The 19,794-nt window shown below is 34.3% G+C and overlaps 1 protein-coding gene across 1 annotated transcript; it reads left to right on the top strand.

Annotated features, from left to right (window-relative positions):
- Positions 1-2,228: 2,228 nt before the first annotated feature.
- Positions 2,229-16,558, top strand: LOC132561182 (phosphatidylserine synthase 1-like; the record flags this gene model as incomplete). Its single annotated transcript, XM_060225909.1, has 11 exons — positions 2,229-2,235; positions 2,937-3,055; positions 3,602-3,760; positions 6,526-6,677; positions 7,494-7,553; positions 7,836-7,917; positions 11,648-11,706; positions 12,128-12,193; positions 13,745-13,844; positions 15,409-15,471; positions 16,409-16,558. Coding segments are annotated over 11 exons (1,017 nt in total), but the record flags the coding sequence as incomplete, so codon positions are not given.
- Positions 16,559-19,794: the final 3,236 nt, after the last annotated feature.

Genomic DNA, 19,794 nt, shown 5'->3' with positions numbered 1-19,794 from the left:
TTAAGCAAACTGTTGATGTTACATAGAAAATAGATTGATGTCAACTCAGTTTTGAAAAATCTGAACTGTCAAAGGACCTTCAAGTTGTTGTTAGAGTGATCAAACCAGTCAAGCTTCTCTTTGATATAGATTTATTTTAATTCCTCAGCATCACTCTGAGCGTAACGTCCTTGTTCCGGTTATAACCGAGCCTAGGACACTTAAAAAACTCCCCTTTAGTTTTTTTTTTTTTGTTTGTTTGAGCTTAACGTCCTTGTTCCGGTTATAACCGAGCCTAGGACACTAAGGGGGAGGGGGCTGGTAGGGCCGAGGCATTGAGGTGTGCAATTTCGCTGTTTAGTAATCATCAAACAGGTCTAATGTGGGGAGGACAGATCTGACTATTTCTATACCCTAACGTCTATGAAAAAAAACCAAAACAAAACAAAAACAAAAAACGGGGAAATTTTGGACTGTCACAGAAACACCTATTCCTACTCTAGTCTAACTCTATATTTCCCTATTATAAACCTATGCTCTGTGGCGGCTAGCAATTAGCCTTCTCTTTTTTCGAAAACCAGCAGAGGTTCTTTAACGTGCACGGCGTGACTCACTGTACACCGGACCCCCATTTAACGTCCCTTCCGAAGGACAAGAGGTTTAGAAGATAGCGGGAGAGCGTATTGGAAAGTAGGAAATTGGAAAATAGGTTTAGCTTGTTAGCTGGTATAGGTTTGTTATTGATAGATGGGGTTCTAGCCACCATTTGACAAGGCTAGTCATGATGTTCTAGAGTGGATTTAAAAGTGGGGAACTGTGTTATTAAGTTTAGTTATGAGAGTGGATGTGATGGGGTGATGTAAAGAATGTGCTGGAATCCGGTTAGCGTAGATTATTGGGATTAGTGAGAATTAATGTGAATTATTATACAAACAATGTCGTTCGGGAGACTGTAGATTACTGTGTATAATCGTCTACATGTCTACCCTACTAGAACAGGGATTTGTATATTAGAAGGAGGAAGGAAGAGTAGAAGAGATTGTGTAACGGATGTTGTTGGCTTGGGGATTTCGCCCAGTGTATGCTGTTTTTATGTGGGTGATAATTTTGTGTATGTATGACGTGTTGTGGGTATGGTAACTTAAAAAGGGATCATACTTTATTTCTACAGCGCCCCCTGCTAAGGTATGTGGTGTGTGTTATTGGTAGGTGTTGGAGGGTATTGTTGGTATGTTTGGGGTGATGAAATTATGGTCCTATGTCCAGAGTTGAATACACCTCCCTGTAAAGTCAATTATGGAGGGCTGTGTATCCTGGTTTCCCTACCTACCATAGGTTACCGAACACCCGTTGGGCCCAGGTAGATACGAATACACCTACTGTTTATCCAGTTATAGTAAACAGTACTTTGTACGATCTACAAGTAGTACCTATTTTTGTTTTTAGTCTATACTGGACGTGGACTCATAATTGTGTATATTGTGTGTGTGTGCGTGTGTTTTTTTTTTTTTCTTTACCGCTGTCCTAGATTTTATCAATATAATCAATATCTGTCAGATAGGAGGCTAATTGGTCGAATACATATTTCCTATGTTGTTTAGGAGGCTTGAGTACCGTTTTAGAATCAAATTTCATATTGTCTATAGCCTCAATTTGGTTTTGTAAAACTGTTCTAAGGTTGTCATGGGCGGTACATTCAAACAGTATGTGCTCTATGGTTTCTGATTCACCACAATTAGGACAATATGGACTGACTTCCTTTTTAATACGGTTGATGTTATGACCGAGTTTGGTGTAGCCTAATCGAAGTCTAGTGATAACAGTATCCTCTACTTTATTATAACTATATAACTGAGGTTGGATCTTAACATTGCTCTCGATGGAATAGAGCCAGTTATTAGTTACTCACCCCCCCCCCCCCCCCCTTTTTTTTTTTTTTTTTAGCTTAACGTCCTTGTTCCGGTTATAACCGAGCCTAGGACACTACTCCCCTTTAGGTACATCACAATACATATATATACATTCTACCCGTACCTGGCTGAAGACACCTACACTGCTCTACCCTGTGTGTATGCAGCATCGTACACTGTTACAGATACAAGTAACTTATATAATGAATACAACAGAATACATTCTCTAGTTTATAATGAAGTCATTAAATCTATACTTAAGACACATATTTATATGTAACTTTAAATAATTTAAGTTTAGACTGTTTTACATTACAAATAACTGTGTATATCTTTCAGCTTACAGGTGAGTTTTTAAATATAAAAACAGTGTCAGGAACTACTCGTTATGTACATTCAAATAACATAAACATGGTTTTACAAATAATAATAATTAACAAGATAAAAAACATTTAGACTATAAAACAAAATCAACTACCCACTGATATGTCAAGATAAGGCCAGCTAGGTCTCCATGGGGTGTCTCCCAACTGACCAGGCCCTACAGCTGACCCAGCATGGCACTTCCTAACTACTATATACACTGCCACATTGTCAATAGACCTTAATTTCTTGTCTGTTATTTCTGCATCATTTTCTGATCCTAGAAAGGGACTGACCGTTCCTAATATATATCCATTAGGAAATACCATACTAATGAATTTTACACAATTCCTTATAGCCATCATGCTTTGTCCATTGTCGTCTGACATCTGCTGTGCATAAACTTTTGACATTTCAAACTTCTTCTCAAGTTCCACCAGAGGGATTGAGCTTAATCTTGCATAAAATGATCCTGAGATGGTCCTTACCAAGTGTTGTTATATTTTGGATATATCTGAAATCCAAGATCAAATCCGCTGTGCATAAACTTTGGCATTTCAAACTTCTTCTTCCACCAGTGAGAATGAGTTGAATTTTGGCATAAAATGATCCTGTGCTGTTTCAAACTCGGAAAGACTTTCGAAGATTGTCATTTTCTGAGATTTTGTTGTCTGTTGTTGACAGGGATAAGTGTTTTCTACTTCATCTTCCTGGTCTTCGTGCTGTTTCAAACTAGGAAAGACTTTCGAAGGATACTGGAATGGTTATATCCAGAGCTAGAGGGAATCACAGTGGAGGAAAAGGTACAGAATCAATGTTTATGTCTACTGCCATGAGGAGTGTTGTATAATGTTATAAAAGTCACCGCTAAATTTAGTTAAAATTTAATTTTGTAACAGAACCTCCCCAGTTCTCAGGGTTTTTGATGAGAATTACATTAAGATAAATAACAAATAATATGATCAAGTCTTTGGTGTCATAAGATATTTGTTATGTCCGACACAACCATTTTAAAATGTTAAAACAAGGTACTAATGTTTTCAAAATATTGAAAATGTAAATTAATGTATATTTGTGAAAAGCATTGATCTTTTCAATCTTTATTCATTCACCTTGTATTACAATATTGAACACAACGGATATGTCAACATTTAATTTTGTTTGTGAAAACGTCTCCTCTTGACTTTTGACAAAAAAGTGGTGTGGTGTCCAAACCAAATGAGTCTTAAAAAAGAAATTGTGATTTAAATATTTCATAATATTACAAAATGTTTCAGTAGTTATTTCCTTGTTGAGGAACTTTCAATTGATATAATTTCATTCAGCAAACAAGATTTTGATGATTTCAGGAATATGCTGCCAACTGCTCTGAAATAGACCTGCCACGAATCGTGTCCCATTTGGATTGTTTTGCTATGGCTCATTTCCTAGGCTGGATAACAAAGGCTATGCTCATTCGTCACTACGGAATTCTCTGGACTATCAGCATTATGTGGGAGATCACAGAGGTATAATAAGATTTATCCCCCTTGTCTTTAGAGTTGTAACTAGAGTTATCTATCCTATCTGATATTCGGAATGTAATTAATCCATATAAGAGCTCTGTTGTGAAAAAAATGCGTCCTGACAATTTGACAGCTGACTTTATACTTTCGTCCATTAGATGAATAGTAAACTGCTTTCCAGATTCATTTGCACTCTTTGCTTGATAAAGGAAACAGACATCTTTGAAAGCTCACAAAATGCAGTTTTCAAACTCTGTTTCTGGTTAAGGTAGACATCATTTAAATACCCTGCCTGATGTCTGAGTTTCTGGTAATCATCTTTTAAATACCCTGTCTGATGTTAGAGTATTAGTCTGATGTTTGAGTTTTAAAAGAAAACATTTGGAATGTTTAATTAAGCATTTAGTAACAATATTCAATTTATTGGAAAATTCAAAGTTCAAATGATAAAACCCAGGTTTACATTAAAGTGATATTCTGCATAAATTAGGATTTCATGGGATGCTTTTGAAGAAAACCGTATAAAGTCATCTTTTTACGTTCTTATGGTAATTGTACACTTGAAATTATACCCTTTAAACAAATATATGGTAATTTATTTACAGAAATTCTTTATAGATCTAACTAGATTGATTTACAACAATATTACATCCCTGATTTTGTAACAGCAGGTTTGTGTTGTTATAAGCCGAACAGAATGAAATATTCGTGTAAATTATAAAATCAACAGAAAATAAGCCTAATGGAGTAATAACATTGTAACCCCAGTAGAAATTTTAATGAACATCATACACACTTGTGTATTTAACCAATTCTTTGCATAGAAATCAATGATCTAGAGACCTTTTAGTTCTGGGGTTTCCTGATGAGCTACATATAGATGGTTTAGCTTGGAGCATTTCCACAGATTTTGCCCGTTCAAACTAACCACAGGAGAGAGGTTTTGAAGTGAACAATAGTTTTAAAGGTCATTAGAGAAGGTACAGAAAAGGAAGACATTTTCAGGCAGAATATCCCTTAAACATACAGTGTAAAGTATTTATCTTTTATCAGGATTGAGACATTATTAAAATGCTGCCATTCTGTAGATTTCAGAAATATATTTCAATACCTACTCAATAAACCTCTAATCTTGTGTGTAACAATACTTATATTCTACTCTTGTATCTCCCCTCCTTGAAGATTTTCAATGTACTGAGAGGAAAAAGAAACGCAATTAGCAGAAAGTTAATATTGTAAATTAAATCCTTGATATACACCCTTGAAACTTGACAAATGTGTGCATTTGAGTTAGGTCCCTATGGTATCGTATTAAAATCAATGATACATAACTAAACTGCGCATGCCGCTTGTACAAAACAAAAGAATAAGAGACAAAAGCATGATATCTCGAACCCAGTATAAAGGATTGGTTCAAAATCTGTGTGTGTGAATATATAAGACATATCCGTCTTGATTTCCTACATTTTAAGCATAAACAGTTCACTGTAAAAAATGCCACGACTGTCTGAAGTTGAGAGGGGTCGTGCCATTGCACTTCTTATGCAAGGTACACTGCAAAATCAGGTCGCTAATCAATTTGGAGTCCATCCATTGGACATTTGCCGTCTCCTCAAAAGACTACATGCCACCGGAAAGATTGCAGACCGTTCCCGAAACAGTCGCCCTCGTGTGAAGACGCGTCGGCAGGGTAGAGCAATGCAACCTTCGCACATACGCAATCGCTTTCTGACGGCCACGGAAACAGCAAGGAACACAATTGGGCATCATCATGTTCCAATTGATCCAAAGACAGTGTGTACTCGACTCCGTGCCTTCTGTATAAGACTGCTGTGGCCATATGTTGGACCACAGCTTAATGCACGGCGACGTGCCAGACGAATGCAATGGCTGAACGCACATTCCGTAAGATGCTTCCCACTGCAACGTTGAAGAAGGGTCCTGTTTTCAGATGAGTCCAGGTTTACGCTTTACCGGGCAGACATCATGTCTATAGAGGTACCCACAAGCGCTATGCAGATGCTTGCATGATAGAGAACGACCGCTTTGGAGGAGGATCGGTCATGGTATGGGGAGGATTGCGCATGGTGTCAAGACTCCTTTGGTTGTTATTCAGGGAAATCTTATGGCCGTCCGCTATAGAGATCAAGTCCTATAGCCGCATGTTGTTCCTCTAGTACAACAGAGCCAACGGACGTTTCAGCCGGCCGCATGTAGCGAGGGTTTGCCGTGGTTATCTCGCAGCAAACAATATCCCCACCCTAGACTGGCCCCCATACAGCCCTGACCTCTCCCCAATAGAACATTTATGGGACGAGTTGGACAGACGTAGGTCGAATCCGCCAATCAACGTCACTCAGTTGGCACTGGCGCTGGATGAGGAATGGAATCATATACCAATGAGGAGGGTTAATACCCCGATCAATTCAATGCACAAAAGAATTTGTGCAGTTAGTGCAGCTCGCGGGGAGCACACATGATATTGATGGGTCCAGAATGCACTTCATTTTGGAGTGGGGTACTCTTGAATCAACGTCAAATTTGAAAGGTTTACTTAACGTACATGAATGAAATTCTCATAGATGAGAGAGTGGTCAACTATCTTCTAGTTACACCATAATTACATTCTAAAACCCATTTCTATTTCCCGTAGTTGATCTCGAAATTCCTAATTGCGTTTCTTTTTCCTCTCAGTATATTTACAAAAAAAAAAATTCTAAATTTTAGTTACCTGGTAGTTTATTTGGTGATATGTTTAATGTTTGCAGATGGCCTTTTGTCACTTACTGCCAAACTTTGCTGAATGTTGGTGGGATGCTTGGGTGCTGGATGTTCTTGTGTGTAACGGTCTTGGCATCTGGATTGGAATGTTCCTGTGTAAGAAACTGGAGATGAGGAATTATCATTGGGAAAGTATCAAGTAAGTTTTGATATTTAGAGAATTAAGATGAACATTACATAAATAACATAACATCTTGAACTAAAAGATCCTCAACTTCCATACCTTTATTGTAACAAATATGTGCATTAGTTAAAAATAAATTAAACGATTGTCAACGTCCGTAACTTTTCTTGTGACAAATATGTGCTTTAATTGAAAAAAAGGATTTTTTTTTCATTTCATATATGATTTATGAAATATGTCACAATTTTTCAGTTTTTAGCTGACAAAAAAAACTTGCAAAAATGAAAGAATTTAAGATTTGTTTAAAAAAAATTCAGATATCAAATGGAAACACAAGTAAGATACTACATTTATCTATCTATTTAGAGGCAAACAGAGTAGATCTTGTAGTGTATCACATTGTCTGACATTGATACACAATGTATCAAAATATGGTTCCATCAATGACAGTAATAAGTACATTAAGTGTGATATTATCAGTGTAAGTATATTAAGTGTGATATTATCAGTATAAGTGTATTATGTGTGATATTATCAGTATAAGTGTATTGTGTGTGATATTATCAGTATAAGTATATTAAGTGTGATATTATCAGTATATTTAGTGTGATATTATCAGAATACGTATATTATGTGTGATATTATCAGTATAAGTATATTAAGTGTGATATTATCAGTATATTTAGTGTGATATTATCAGAATGCGTATATTATGTGTGATATTATCAATGTAAGTATATTTAGTGTGATTTTATCAGTATAAGGAATAAATATGTGTACCACTGTATTCCTTAATGTTTAAATCACTGTTGATATATTTTAATCTTACAGAGATATCCACACCACAACAGGAAAGTTGAGGAGGATAGTGCTACAGTTTACCCCTGTAAGGTAAGATGCTGTTAACTTTTTTTTTCTATCTGTAGGAGTGTGTTGATGCTTAAATACCTTTATATTGCTAAAAATGTATTCAAAGTGAGGACATTGGACACCCATTGTGAAAAGAAAAAAATACAAAGATTTAGAAAAAATGATAATAATGAAAAATTAAACTCTTCTAGAAAGAAGAAGCATTTGTTCATAGGGAAGTATACAGCTGTAATTATTACTGATGTCATCAAAACATTTACAAGGTCGCATTAAATGCTATACTATTCTGTTTCTATTGATCAGTTGGGCAGATGTAAAATGGCTGGACCCAATGTCATCATATCGTCGTGTGGCAGAAGTGTGTCTCCTCATAATTGTTTGGCAGGTAGGTATTGATGTATAACTGATGTATAACTGATGTTTAACCTAACTGATGTATAACATAACTGATGTATAACCTAACTGATGTATAACTGATGTACAACATAACTGATGTATAACTGATGTATAACCTAACTGATGTATAACTGATGTATAACCTAACGGATGTATAACTGATGTATAACTGATGTATAACTGATGTATATCCTAACTGATGTATAACCTAATTGATGTATAACTGATGTATAACCTAACTGATGTATAACTGATGTATAACTGATGTATAACCTAACTGATGTATAACTGATGTATAACTGATGTATAACCTAACTGATGTATAACTGATGTATAACTGATGTATAACTGATGTATAACCTAACTGATGTATAACTGATGTATAACTGATGTATAACTGATGTATTACTGATGTATAACTGATGTATAACTGATGTATAACTGATGTATAACCTAACTGATGTATAACTGATGTATAACTGATGTATAACTGATGTATAACTGATGTATAACCTAACTGATGTATAACCTAACTGATGTATAACTGATGTATAACCTAACTGATGTATAACTGATGTATAACTGATGTACAACTGATGTATAACTGATGTATAACTGATGTATAACTGATGTATAACCTAACTGATGTATAACTGATGTACAACTGATGTATAACTGATGTATGATGTACTGATGTATAACCTAACTGATGTATAACTGATGTATAACCTAATGTATAACTGATGTATAACTGATGTATATAACTGATGTATAACTGATGTATAACTGATGTATACCTAACTGATGTATAACTGATGTATAACCTAACTGATGTATAACTGATGTATAACTGATGTATAACTGATGTAACCTAACTGATGTATAACCTACTGATGTATAACCTAACTGATGTATAACTGATGTATAACCTAACTGATGTATAACTGATGTATAACCTAACTGATGTATAACTGATGTATAACTGATGTACAACTGATGTATAACTGATGTATAACTGGTGTATAACCTAACTGATGTATAACCTAACTGATGTACAACTGATGTATAACTGATGTAAAACTGATGTATAACCTAACTGATGTATAACCTAACTGATGTATAACTGATGTACAACTGATGTATAACTGATGTATAACCTAACTGATGTATAACTGATGTATAACTGATGTATAACTGATGTATAACCTAACTGATGTATAACTGATGTACAACTGATGTATAACCTAACTGATGTATAACTGATGTACAACTGATGTATAACCTAACTGATGTATAACTGATGTATAACCTAACTGATATATAACTGATGTATAACCTAACTGATGTATAACCTAACTGATGTATAACTGATGTACAACATAACTGATGTATAACTGATGTATAACCTAACTGATGTATAACTGATGTATAACTGATGTATAACCTAACTGATGTATAACCTAACTGATGTACAACTGATGTATAACTGATGTAAAACTGATGTATAACTGATGTGTAACCTAACTGATGTATAACTGATGTATAACTGATGTATAACCTAACTGATATATAACTGATGTATAACCTAACTGATGTATAACTGATGTATAACCTAACTGATGTATAACCTAACTGATATATAACTGATGTATTACTGATGTATAACTGATGTATAACTGATGTATAACTGATGTATAACTGATGTATAACCTAACTGATGTATAACTGATGTATAACCTAACTGATGTATAACTGATGTACAACTGATGTATAACCTAACTGATGTATAACTGATGTATAACTGATGTATATGTATAACTAACTGATGTATAACTGATGTATAACCTGATGTATAACTGATGTATAACTGATGTATAACTAATGTATAACTGATGTACATAACTGATGTAACTGATGTATAACTGATGTATAACTGATGTACAACTGATGTATAACCTAACTGATGTATAACTGATGTATAACCTAACTGATGTATAACATAACTGATGTATAACTGATGTATAACTGATGTATAACTGATGTATAACCTAACTGATGTATAACTGATGTACAACTGATGTATAACTGATGTGTAACCTAACTGATGTATAACTGATGTAAAACTGATGTATAACGGATGTATAACCTAACTGATGTATAACCTAACTGATGTATAACTGATGTATAACTGATGTATAACTGATGTATTACTGATGTATAACTGATGTATAACTGATGTATAACCTAACTGATATATAACTGATGTATAACCTAACTGATGTATAACTGATGTATAACTGATGTATAACTGATGTATAACCTAACTGATGTATAACTGATGTATAACTGATGTACAACTGATGTATAACCTAACTGATGTATAACTGATGTATAACCTAACTGATGTATAACTGATGTACAACTGATGTATAACTGATGTACAACTGATGTATAACCTAACTGATGTATAACTGATGTATAACTGATGTATAACTGGTCCAACTGATGTATAACTGATGTATATAACTGATGTATAACTGATGTATCCAGTATGTATGATGTACATTATTGTATCCAGGATGTATAATGTTGTACATCATTGTATCCAGGATGTATGATGTACATTATTGTATCCAGGATGTATGATGTACATTATTGTATCCAGGATGTATAATGTTGTACATCATTGTATCCAGGATGTATGATGTACATTATTGTATCCAGTTGTACATCATTGTATCCAGGATGTATGATGTACATTATTGTATCCAGGATGTATGATGTACATTATTGTATCCAGGATGTATAATGTTGTACATTAATGTATCCAGGATGTATGATGTACATTATTGTATCCAGGATGTATGATGTACATTATTGTATCCAGGATGTATAATGTTGTACATTGTTGTATCCAGGATGTATAATGTACATTAATGTATCCAGGATGTATAATGTTGTACATTGTTGTATCCAGGATGTATAATGTACATTAATGTATCCAGGATGTATAATGTTGTACATTAATGTATCTAGACTATAAGAATCAATCACAACAGTCTGCGGTGTGGTAGTTACTAGGATTTATTATACCGTCTACCGGTTTCGCCCTCCCGGGCTTCTTCCAACATGAATTTTTATCCCCCTAAGGTACATAAAATGCGGCTCCCTCAAAATTATAAATAGTACATGTGCTATTGTGACGTAACAATTCAAAGTTCGTTCACTATAGTATATGATGTTAACTCTATGTAACAAAAATATAGGAACACGTTTGTGGGTTTATTGTATAGCTTACTTCCCAGGCGCCCATCTGGTAGCCTGTAGATTGTAGTATCCAAGAAGTTTAAGGAAATTCCTTTCCACACAAGCATTAGTACCATTAGTATGGTGGAGATACATCGACGATATATTCTTTATATGGCCGCACGGCAGAGAGGCGCTCACCTCCTTCCGCGAAGCTATGAACCACTACCACCCCACGATTAAGTTTACTTTCGAGGTCAGTGACACGGAGGTAAACTTCTTGGATACTACAATCTACAGGCTACCAGATGGGCGCCTGGGAAGTAAGCTATACAATAAACCCACAAACGTGTTCCTATATTTTTGTTACATAGAGTTAACATCATATACTATAGTGAACGAACTTTGAATTGTATCACAATAGCACATGTACTATTTATAATTTTGAGGGAGCCGCATTTTATGTACCTTAGGGGGATAAAAATTCATGTTGTCGTCCTGAAGAAGCCCAGGAGGGCGAAACCGGTAGACGGTATAATAAATCCTAGTAACTACCACACCGCAGACTGTTGTGATTGATTCTTATAGTCTGATTTTCCCTTTTGCTCAATCACCCTGCATACCTGGGGGTATCCAGCTGGGGAGTGGAGATACCTACTAACCACCCCACGAGAACACACGGCGTTGGCTCGACTACATGAACTCATTTAATGTATCTAGGATGTAAAATGTACATTAATGTATCCAGGATGTATTTTGTTGTACATTAATGTATCCAGGATGTATAATGTACATTATTGTATCCAGGATGTATGATGTACATTAATGTATCCAGGATGTAAATATTAATTTTTTTGTATCCAGGATGTATAATGTTGTACATTAATGTATCCAGGATGTATATATTCATTTTTTTGTATCCATGGTGCTGACTTTAGATTATTTTGTTACAGACAGTATTACCTTTATGTAACAGACCGACAGTGTAAACGCCTCGGAACACAGTGCTGGATGTTTTGGTAAGTAGTCCATGTTGTTCACCAATATCAATATTGAATCAACTTTTTCAAAAGGTTTATATTTTCAAAGTTGTACCAAAGCAGTAAGATGTATTTATATCCTTATTTCTAGTTAACACTTTTATATCCTTATTTCAGGTGCAGACTTGTTTTTATCCTTATTTCTGTCCTTGGTTGATCTATACATCCTTATTTCTGTCCTTGGTTGATCCATACATCCTTATTTCTGTCCTTGGTTGATCTATACTTCCTTATTTCTGACCTTGGTATATCTATATCTCCTTATTTCTGTCCTTGATTGATCTATACATCCTTATTTCTGTCCTTGGTTGATCCATACATCCTTATTTCTGTCCTTGATTGATCTATATCTCCTTATTTCTGTCCTATGTTGATCTATACATCCTTATTTCTGACCTTGGTTGATCTATACATCCTTATTTCTGTCCTTGGTTCATCTATACATCCTTATTTCTGTCCTTGGTTGATCTATGTCTCCTTATTTCTGTCCTTGGTTGATCTATACATCCTTATTTCTGTCCTTGGTTGATCTATACATCCTTATTTCTGACCTTGGTTGATCTATATCTCCTTATTTCTGTCCTTGGTTGATCCATACATCCTTATTTCTGTCCTTGATTGATCCATAGATCCTTATTTCTGTCCTTGGTTGATCTATATCTCCTTATTTCTGTCCTTGGTTGATCCATACATCCTTATTTCTGTCCTTGATTGATCCATACATCCTTATTTCTGTCCTTGGTTGATCTATACATCCTTATTTCTGACCTTAGTTAATCTCTACATTATTATTTCTGTCCTTGGTTGATCTATATCTCCTTATTTCTGTCCCTGGTTGATCTATATCTCCTTATTTCTGTCCTTGGTTGATCTATACTTCCTTATTTCTGTCCCTGGTTGATCTATATCTCCTTATTTCTGTCCTAGGTTGATCTATACATCCTTATTTCTGACCTTGGTTGATATATACTTCCTTACTTCTGTCCCTGGTTGATCTATACATCCTTATTTCTGACCTTGGTATATCTAAATCTCCTTATTTCTGTCCTTGATTGATCTATACATCCTTATTTCTGTCCTTGGTTGATCCATACATCCTTATTTCTGTCCTTGATTGATCTATATCTCCTTATTTCTGTCCTTGGTTGATCTATATCTCCTTATTTCTGTCCTTGATTGATCTATACATCCTTATTTCTGTCCTTGTATATCCTTATTTCTTTGCATGATTGACCCATTTATCACTTTTTCTGGTACTGACCTATACTAAAACATTTCTGGCCTTAATCATACATCCTTACTACTTCCTTCATCCATATATCCATATTTCTGCCCCTGATCATTCTATCAAAGGATGCATTTCTGACTAAAACCCATTCTTTTTTCCTTGATCTAAATTATTGTTTTTGACCTTGACCAACATCATTACTTGTGACGTTAATCTATACCATTCTGTCCTTACTTCTGCTCCAGAACCATTCTATTTTTCCCAGACTTTGTGTAAGTAATCAGTGATCATGTATTTTATAGTGCCATCACATTGACAGAGGCGATAGTCTGTTTGAAATTTGGAACAGATTTATTCAAGCAAACAGATATATCATATGTGATCTACTGGTTCTTAGTACAGGTAAGTACATCCTTATTATACTGATGTCACAATCTGGTTTGACTTGTGTACTAATGAGAGGAGTTCAAATCCATTTCCCTAAACTGAAGTATAAACTGCATAGATTATTATTGTTTGTTATGAATTAGCTGTGTAACTGACAGGTAGTGTGGTCTGTTTACTGTGTATTTTATGTAAAACCACAGTTTACATGTATTTATATATATTCATAATTACCTATATCTACCTGTATATTTCAGCTGATAGGTAGTGTGACCTGTGTTTACTGTAGACTAGATGTATAACCTATGTTATATATATAATTACCTATATCTACCTGTGTATTTCAGCTGATAGGTAGTGTGACCTGTGTTTACTGTAGAGTAGATGTATTACCTATGTTATATATATACAATACAATACAATACAATACAAATTTGTTTATTAAAGTGTCATATATCACAATTACATCATATGTAAAGTACACAATATAAAACCATAGTGAGACCGTTGGGATCAGTCATATTAAACTAACCAGGTAAATCCATTATCATGAATTAAAACTTATTTATCACAGATCGTAATCCAGAGAACAGGTGATTGGGACAGCCCCTACCTAACAAGCTCTCTGGATTATATACGAAATATATAAATTATAATATATATTGTAATACTAAAATAGGTCTCATCCATACTGTAGCTACATGTTATATATGAAATAATAAAACAATACACATGGCAAAAATTATTTATGATACATTCATCAGTAGTGAAATTTGGCATTCCAAGGGTTGGGGAGAACCCTACCATCGAGGTTTGCCAAACTTATGCTACCTACAATAATTAATTATAATTAATAATAGATAATCAATCGATATAAAAAAGTTTCTGATTTACCCAACGAATCAATTAAAGCATATATTCTAAAAATGTAATCATACGTGATATTCAGCCAGAAATGGCTTACAAGACACTGTTAAAACATTGATTACTCACTTAAAGTGCTACGTCTCCGGAACATATTGTATAAATTATTAGCAAGTGAAATTTGTAATTCCCTGCAGGACATTATAAAATCAAATTTTTCTAAATCGTTAAGGCTTAAAAAATCATTTCTTATTTCGATTCCTGCTCTCTATATATATATATATAATTACCTATATCTACCTGTATATTTCAGCTGATAGGTAGTGTGACCTGTGTTTACTGTAGACTAGATATATATATAATATCTTTATCTACCTGTATATTTCAGCTGATAGGTAGTGTGACCTGTGTTTACTGTAGACTAGATATATATATATATATAATTACCTATATCTACCTGTATATTTCAGCTGATAGGTAGTGTGACCTGTGTTTACTGTAGACTAGATATATATATATATATAATTACCTATATCTACCTGTATATTTCAGCTGATAGGTAGTGTGACCTGTGTTTACTGTAGACTAGATATATATATATATATATAATTACCTATATCTACCTGTGTATTTCAGTTGATAGGTAGTGTGATCTGTGTTTACTGTAGACTAGATATATATATATATATAATTACCTATATCTACCTGTATATTTCAGCTGATAGGTAGTGTGATCTGTGTTTACCTTTGTGCTGTATATGCCAAAAAATGGCGATGGACAGTAAGTATGATGCTCTTTTATATAATAATACAGCGTAACCACACATAAAACAGTAATGACATAACTATAATTCTTGTGTTTGTTATACACATTACATTGTCAGTGTCTTTTTGACCCAAGCCAAAATGAAGCGTTTGTTTTAAGACACTGACCATGTATTCTATTTATTCTGTAACACTGATTGAAATTCAGACAATTAAAAACTTCTACACTTTTGTTGTTTAATCTTTGTTTACCTGATGTTATGCTGTATTTTGCCTGTTGATTTATGCCAAAATAATTTCTCCGCACGGAAATATAGTTCCAAACTTCAACTGATATAACAGCATTTTATGAATTTCCATAAATAAACTTGTTTATTACAACATATAGATTGTCTTATTTTAAAAGTTATTTATATATTTAAATGTAATATTTGATAAATCAGAGAGTTATTTAGTCAAATTATTGCATGTGCTGAGATAAAGGTATTTTCCGTCACTGCCAAATACAGCAAAAATATATGTGATAGGTGCAGGATACAAAAATGATTAGAGGCTGACAGAAAGACTAATGATACTTTAATGAGTATTTCCGTTACTGAATCCCATGATTTAAAACGAAAATTGTTTTTGTGATAATTTTAATTTGGTGACATATATCTTAAAATACTTGTGACTAGTTAAATTTTGGTGTTTTAAATCGGTGTGGTTTTATATCACAGGACATCAAAAGTATTAGATGATCAGCTGTAAATTAGAGATGATTTTTTGAAAAATTTTACCTGTAAATATTGGTGTGTAATCTTGAAGATCAGGGTAAAACTTTGATAGAAAATGGGGGCTTGATGGAAGAGGCTTAAATGTTGGTACATATAGTGGAACTGAGTCGGTTGTGATCAATTAGCTCTTTAATACAATGATGTATAGAAATATTCTAAATCTTTTACATCCTTCAGTCCCTAGATGATGGATTCTTCGTCACAGATTCGGAGGCCTCACACGATTCCTCGACACCAAAGAAATCTCCAAAAATCAGCAATGGTAATGCAGCTAATGGCTACAACCTAAGGAAGAGACAACAGGCAGCCAATGGCAATGTAGGATAAATCAACAGAAATCACATGACACTGTTCCAGCCAATAGTCAGGCTGAATAGTGATCACATGATGTTTGCATGTATAGCTATGCAGGATGTAAAAATTATATGAAAAACAAGTTAGCAAAATTAGACTAATATGAAATACTACATTCAATAGAAGTTTATAAACAAAGAAACACAGATATCAAAATATTTGTCAGAGGATAACATGATTGCGAAATTGCTTTTTTAATAATATTTTTTTTTGGGAAATTTATTTTATTGTGAAACATATTTTGGTTCTCTATGAATTGTATTTATAACATAGTACTATAGCTATTTATATGATGTTGAGACTGTTAGCAATAGGATCAAAACTGGACCATAGTACTGACTACATGTCTGGTCAGATCAAAATTGGACCATAGTACTGACTACATGTCTGGTCAGATCAAAACTGGACCATAGTACTGAGTTCATGCCTGGTCAGATCAAAACTGGACCTAGTACTGAGTAACATGTCTGGTCAGATCAAAACTGGACCATAGTACTGACTACATGTCTGGTCAGATCAAAACTGGACCTAGTACTGACTACATGTCTGGTCAGATCAAAACTGGACCATAGTACTGACTACATGTCTGGTCAGATCAAAACTGGACCACAGTACTGACTACATGTCTGATCAGATCAAAACTGGACCATAGTACTGAGTACATGTCTGGTCTGAAGTGATGTTTGCCGTTTGTGTTGTGTTGATGATCACAATGGGCTGTTCAAATCACCTTTTGTCTGTGGTTTGATGCCCACTGTCAGTCCTTCTGTTCACCCTTTACTGAGATTTAGATTCCCCTTGATCTCTTGTTGTGGGACTGATCCAAAAAACAAAATGTCCAACATGTGGCCAAAATTTGATTTTGACAGTAATATTTTCATACGCCCGTCTTAATATGCTATGGCACTGTCCGTCCGTCCGGCGTTAACCTTTATTTGTCCGGAGATCTCCTACATTTTTCAGCCAATCTTGGTAGGCTTAATCACCATGATATGAAATTGTGTTTTTCTGAATGGGGTTTTTGATTTGGTGATTTGAACAAGAGTTATGGCCCTTTGTTTATTTCACTATAGAAATCTTGTCCGGAGATCTCCTCCAACATTTTTCAGCTGATCTTTATGAAACTTGGTAGATTTAATCATCATGATATGAAATTGTGTTTTCCTGAACGGGGTTTTGATTAGACAATTTGAATAAGAGTTATGCCCCTTTGCTATTTTGGATATTCACGGGCATATTTTGTTCCGCTTTGCGGTACTCTTGTTTTAATTGCTATATCTTAATAGGTCATTTTAAAATTTTAAATGTTGGTTCCTCTTGGTCACTAGCTGTTTTTTTTGATAATGGGACTGATGAAAGAAAAAAAAATTTTGCTGATTGAAGAACATCTTGTTTTTATTGGTCAAAGGTCATTCAAAATTTGTATATTAACGAGCAAAAACAAAGAAAAGAAGGGAAAAGATTAAACTTTTAGAGACCATATGAAGATCAACATCTGTGGACAAGAAGATCATGGATCTCTTGTTTCACAATGATACATACGGAGTTGGGAGCTGAATCTTAACAAATTGATGATTACAGTGTGAATCACACCGAAAAAAATCATCCTTTGAGTAGGAGAGTTAAAAAAGATTGATTTGTCTGATATATCAGTGACATCATAATTCATGTGTTGATAGGCTTGTGATATGAAATCAAAATCCACATTTTACATCTCTGATATTATACTGTTTTAATCTCTTTTGAAATATGTACTTAATTAGATACAGCCATTGCTGATGTATATTTACATATCAGCAATTTTATATGTCCCTTTTAAGAATACTCAAGATATTTATGTTAAAAACACAAATATTATGGTTGCATTTTCCTGCCCCTACTTAGTAAAGGGAAATTTATACAAATCTCCTTGTTGATACATTTTAACATGCATCCATAACACAAAACTTAAATATAGATTTCTCAAGACTTCCTTGATGGATTTTGTTTGTTTTCATGCCATTGTATAAAAACATTGAGTTTTGCACCTGCAGGGCTCTCACACCCCATTTTGGGACTGGGGCCCGGGGCCCTTAGAATTGAGAAAAATATTGGCATTTTCCTTAGAATGGGGAAAACTTGGGGTCTAAATTGGGAAAAAAAGATACTATTTTGCATTGGCCGAATATCGGCACCAAATCTGGCAGATCGAGAGCCCTGACCTGATCAGATTTTGATAGTCATTGCTTGACATTACAGGGTCAAAGGTCACGTTGACAACTGTGGAAGTAAAACAATTAGGGGTGGAGGAAGTATATGAGCCCCTATGTCTATAGCTAACTTAAAAATATGTGAAATATGGTGGAAAACCAGTAAGTAAATACAGGATAGATTTTATGGGTTTTGCAACATTTTTCCCCTTTAAATTCTAGTTTTATATGAATTTGAAGATTATTTTTCTGTGGACCAATCATATTATCTGTGAATCTATTGATGATATTCTTTGGTGATACATGTTTTCTGTTGTGTAAAGAGCTAGTGTTAAGGTATATCAAATGAAAACAAATTTCTCAATGCAGTTTAAATGTGACTGAAATAAGATTTGTGTTGTTGGATTTATTTACAAGCTTACATTTTTTTTTTAAACACATTGATCTATTTAAACTTTTTTTCATAATTTCATCCTAAGTGGGGTATTATTATAAAAATGTTTGTATAAGATTGATAGATATTGCTAGTATCTTTTCTTAGCCATTATATCTGTTATATAGGATGAACACCATGGTTGTGAAACAATAATTAACATCATCTTTTTGTATATATCACCTCTTCATTGTTGATGTTGTTATCTTGATACAAGTCTGTCCGTGGTATCTTTTGCTGTAACTGTTTTCCTGGACACAAAGGTCTTTTTTTAGGTTCTGTTGTAGTAAATGGTTGTCATTCACTGAACAATATACAGGAGGCCTGTCACATGAAATCTACAGCAATCTATTGGATCACCATCAGGTAATTTCACCTGGCTCAGTGGGTCAGTGTTGTCACATCTATTACCTGTAGGTCGCTTGCCAGATCTGTGACCTCAGGGTCATTGTTGTCAGATCTGTGACCTCAGGGTCATTGTTGTCAGATCTTTGACCTCAGGGTCAGTGTTGTCAGATCTGTGACCTCAGCTGGGTCAGATTTGTCAGTGACCTGTAGGTCACTTTTATAAGATCTGTGACCTATGA

Source organism: Ylistrum balloti, unplaced genomic scaffold, assembly GCF_031769215.1.
Source record: "Ylistrum balloti isolate Yb309-2 unplaced genomic scaffold, AGI_CSIRO_Ybal_v1 Utg371168, whole genome shotgun sequence".
In the NCBI taxonomy this organism is placed as follows: domain Eukaryota; kingdom Metazoa; phylum Mollusca; class Bivalvia; order Pectinida; family Pectinidae; genus Ylistrum; species Ylistrum balloti.
Note: the sequence above shows the minus strand (reverse complement) of the source record. Positions and strands in the feature narration are given on the sequence as shown.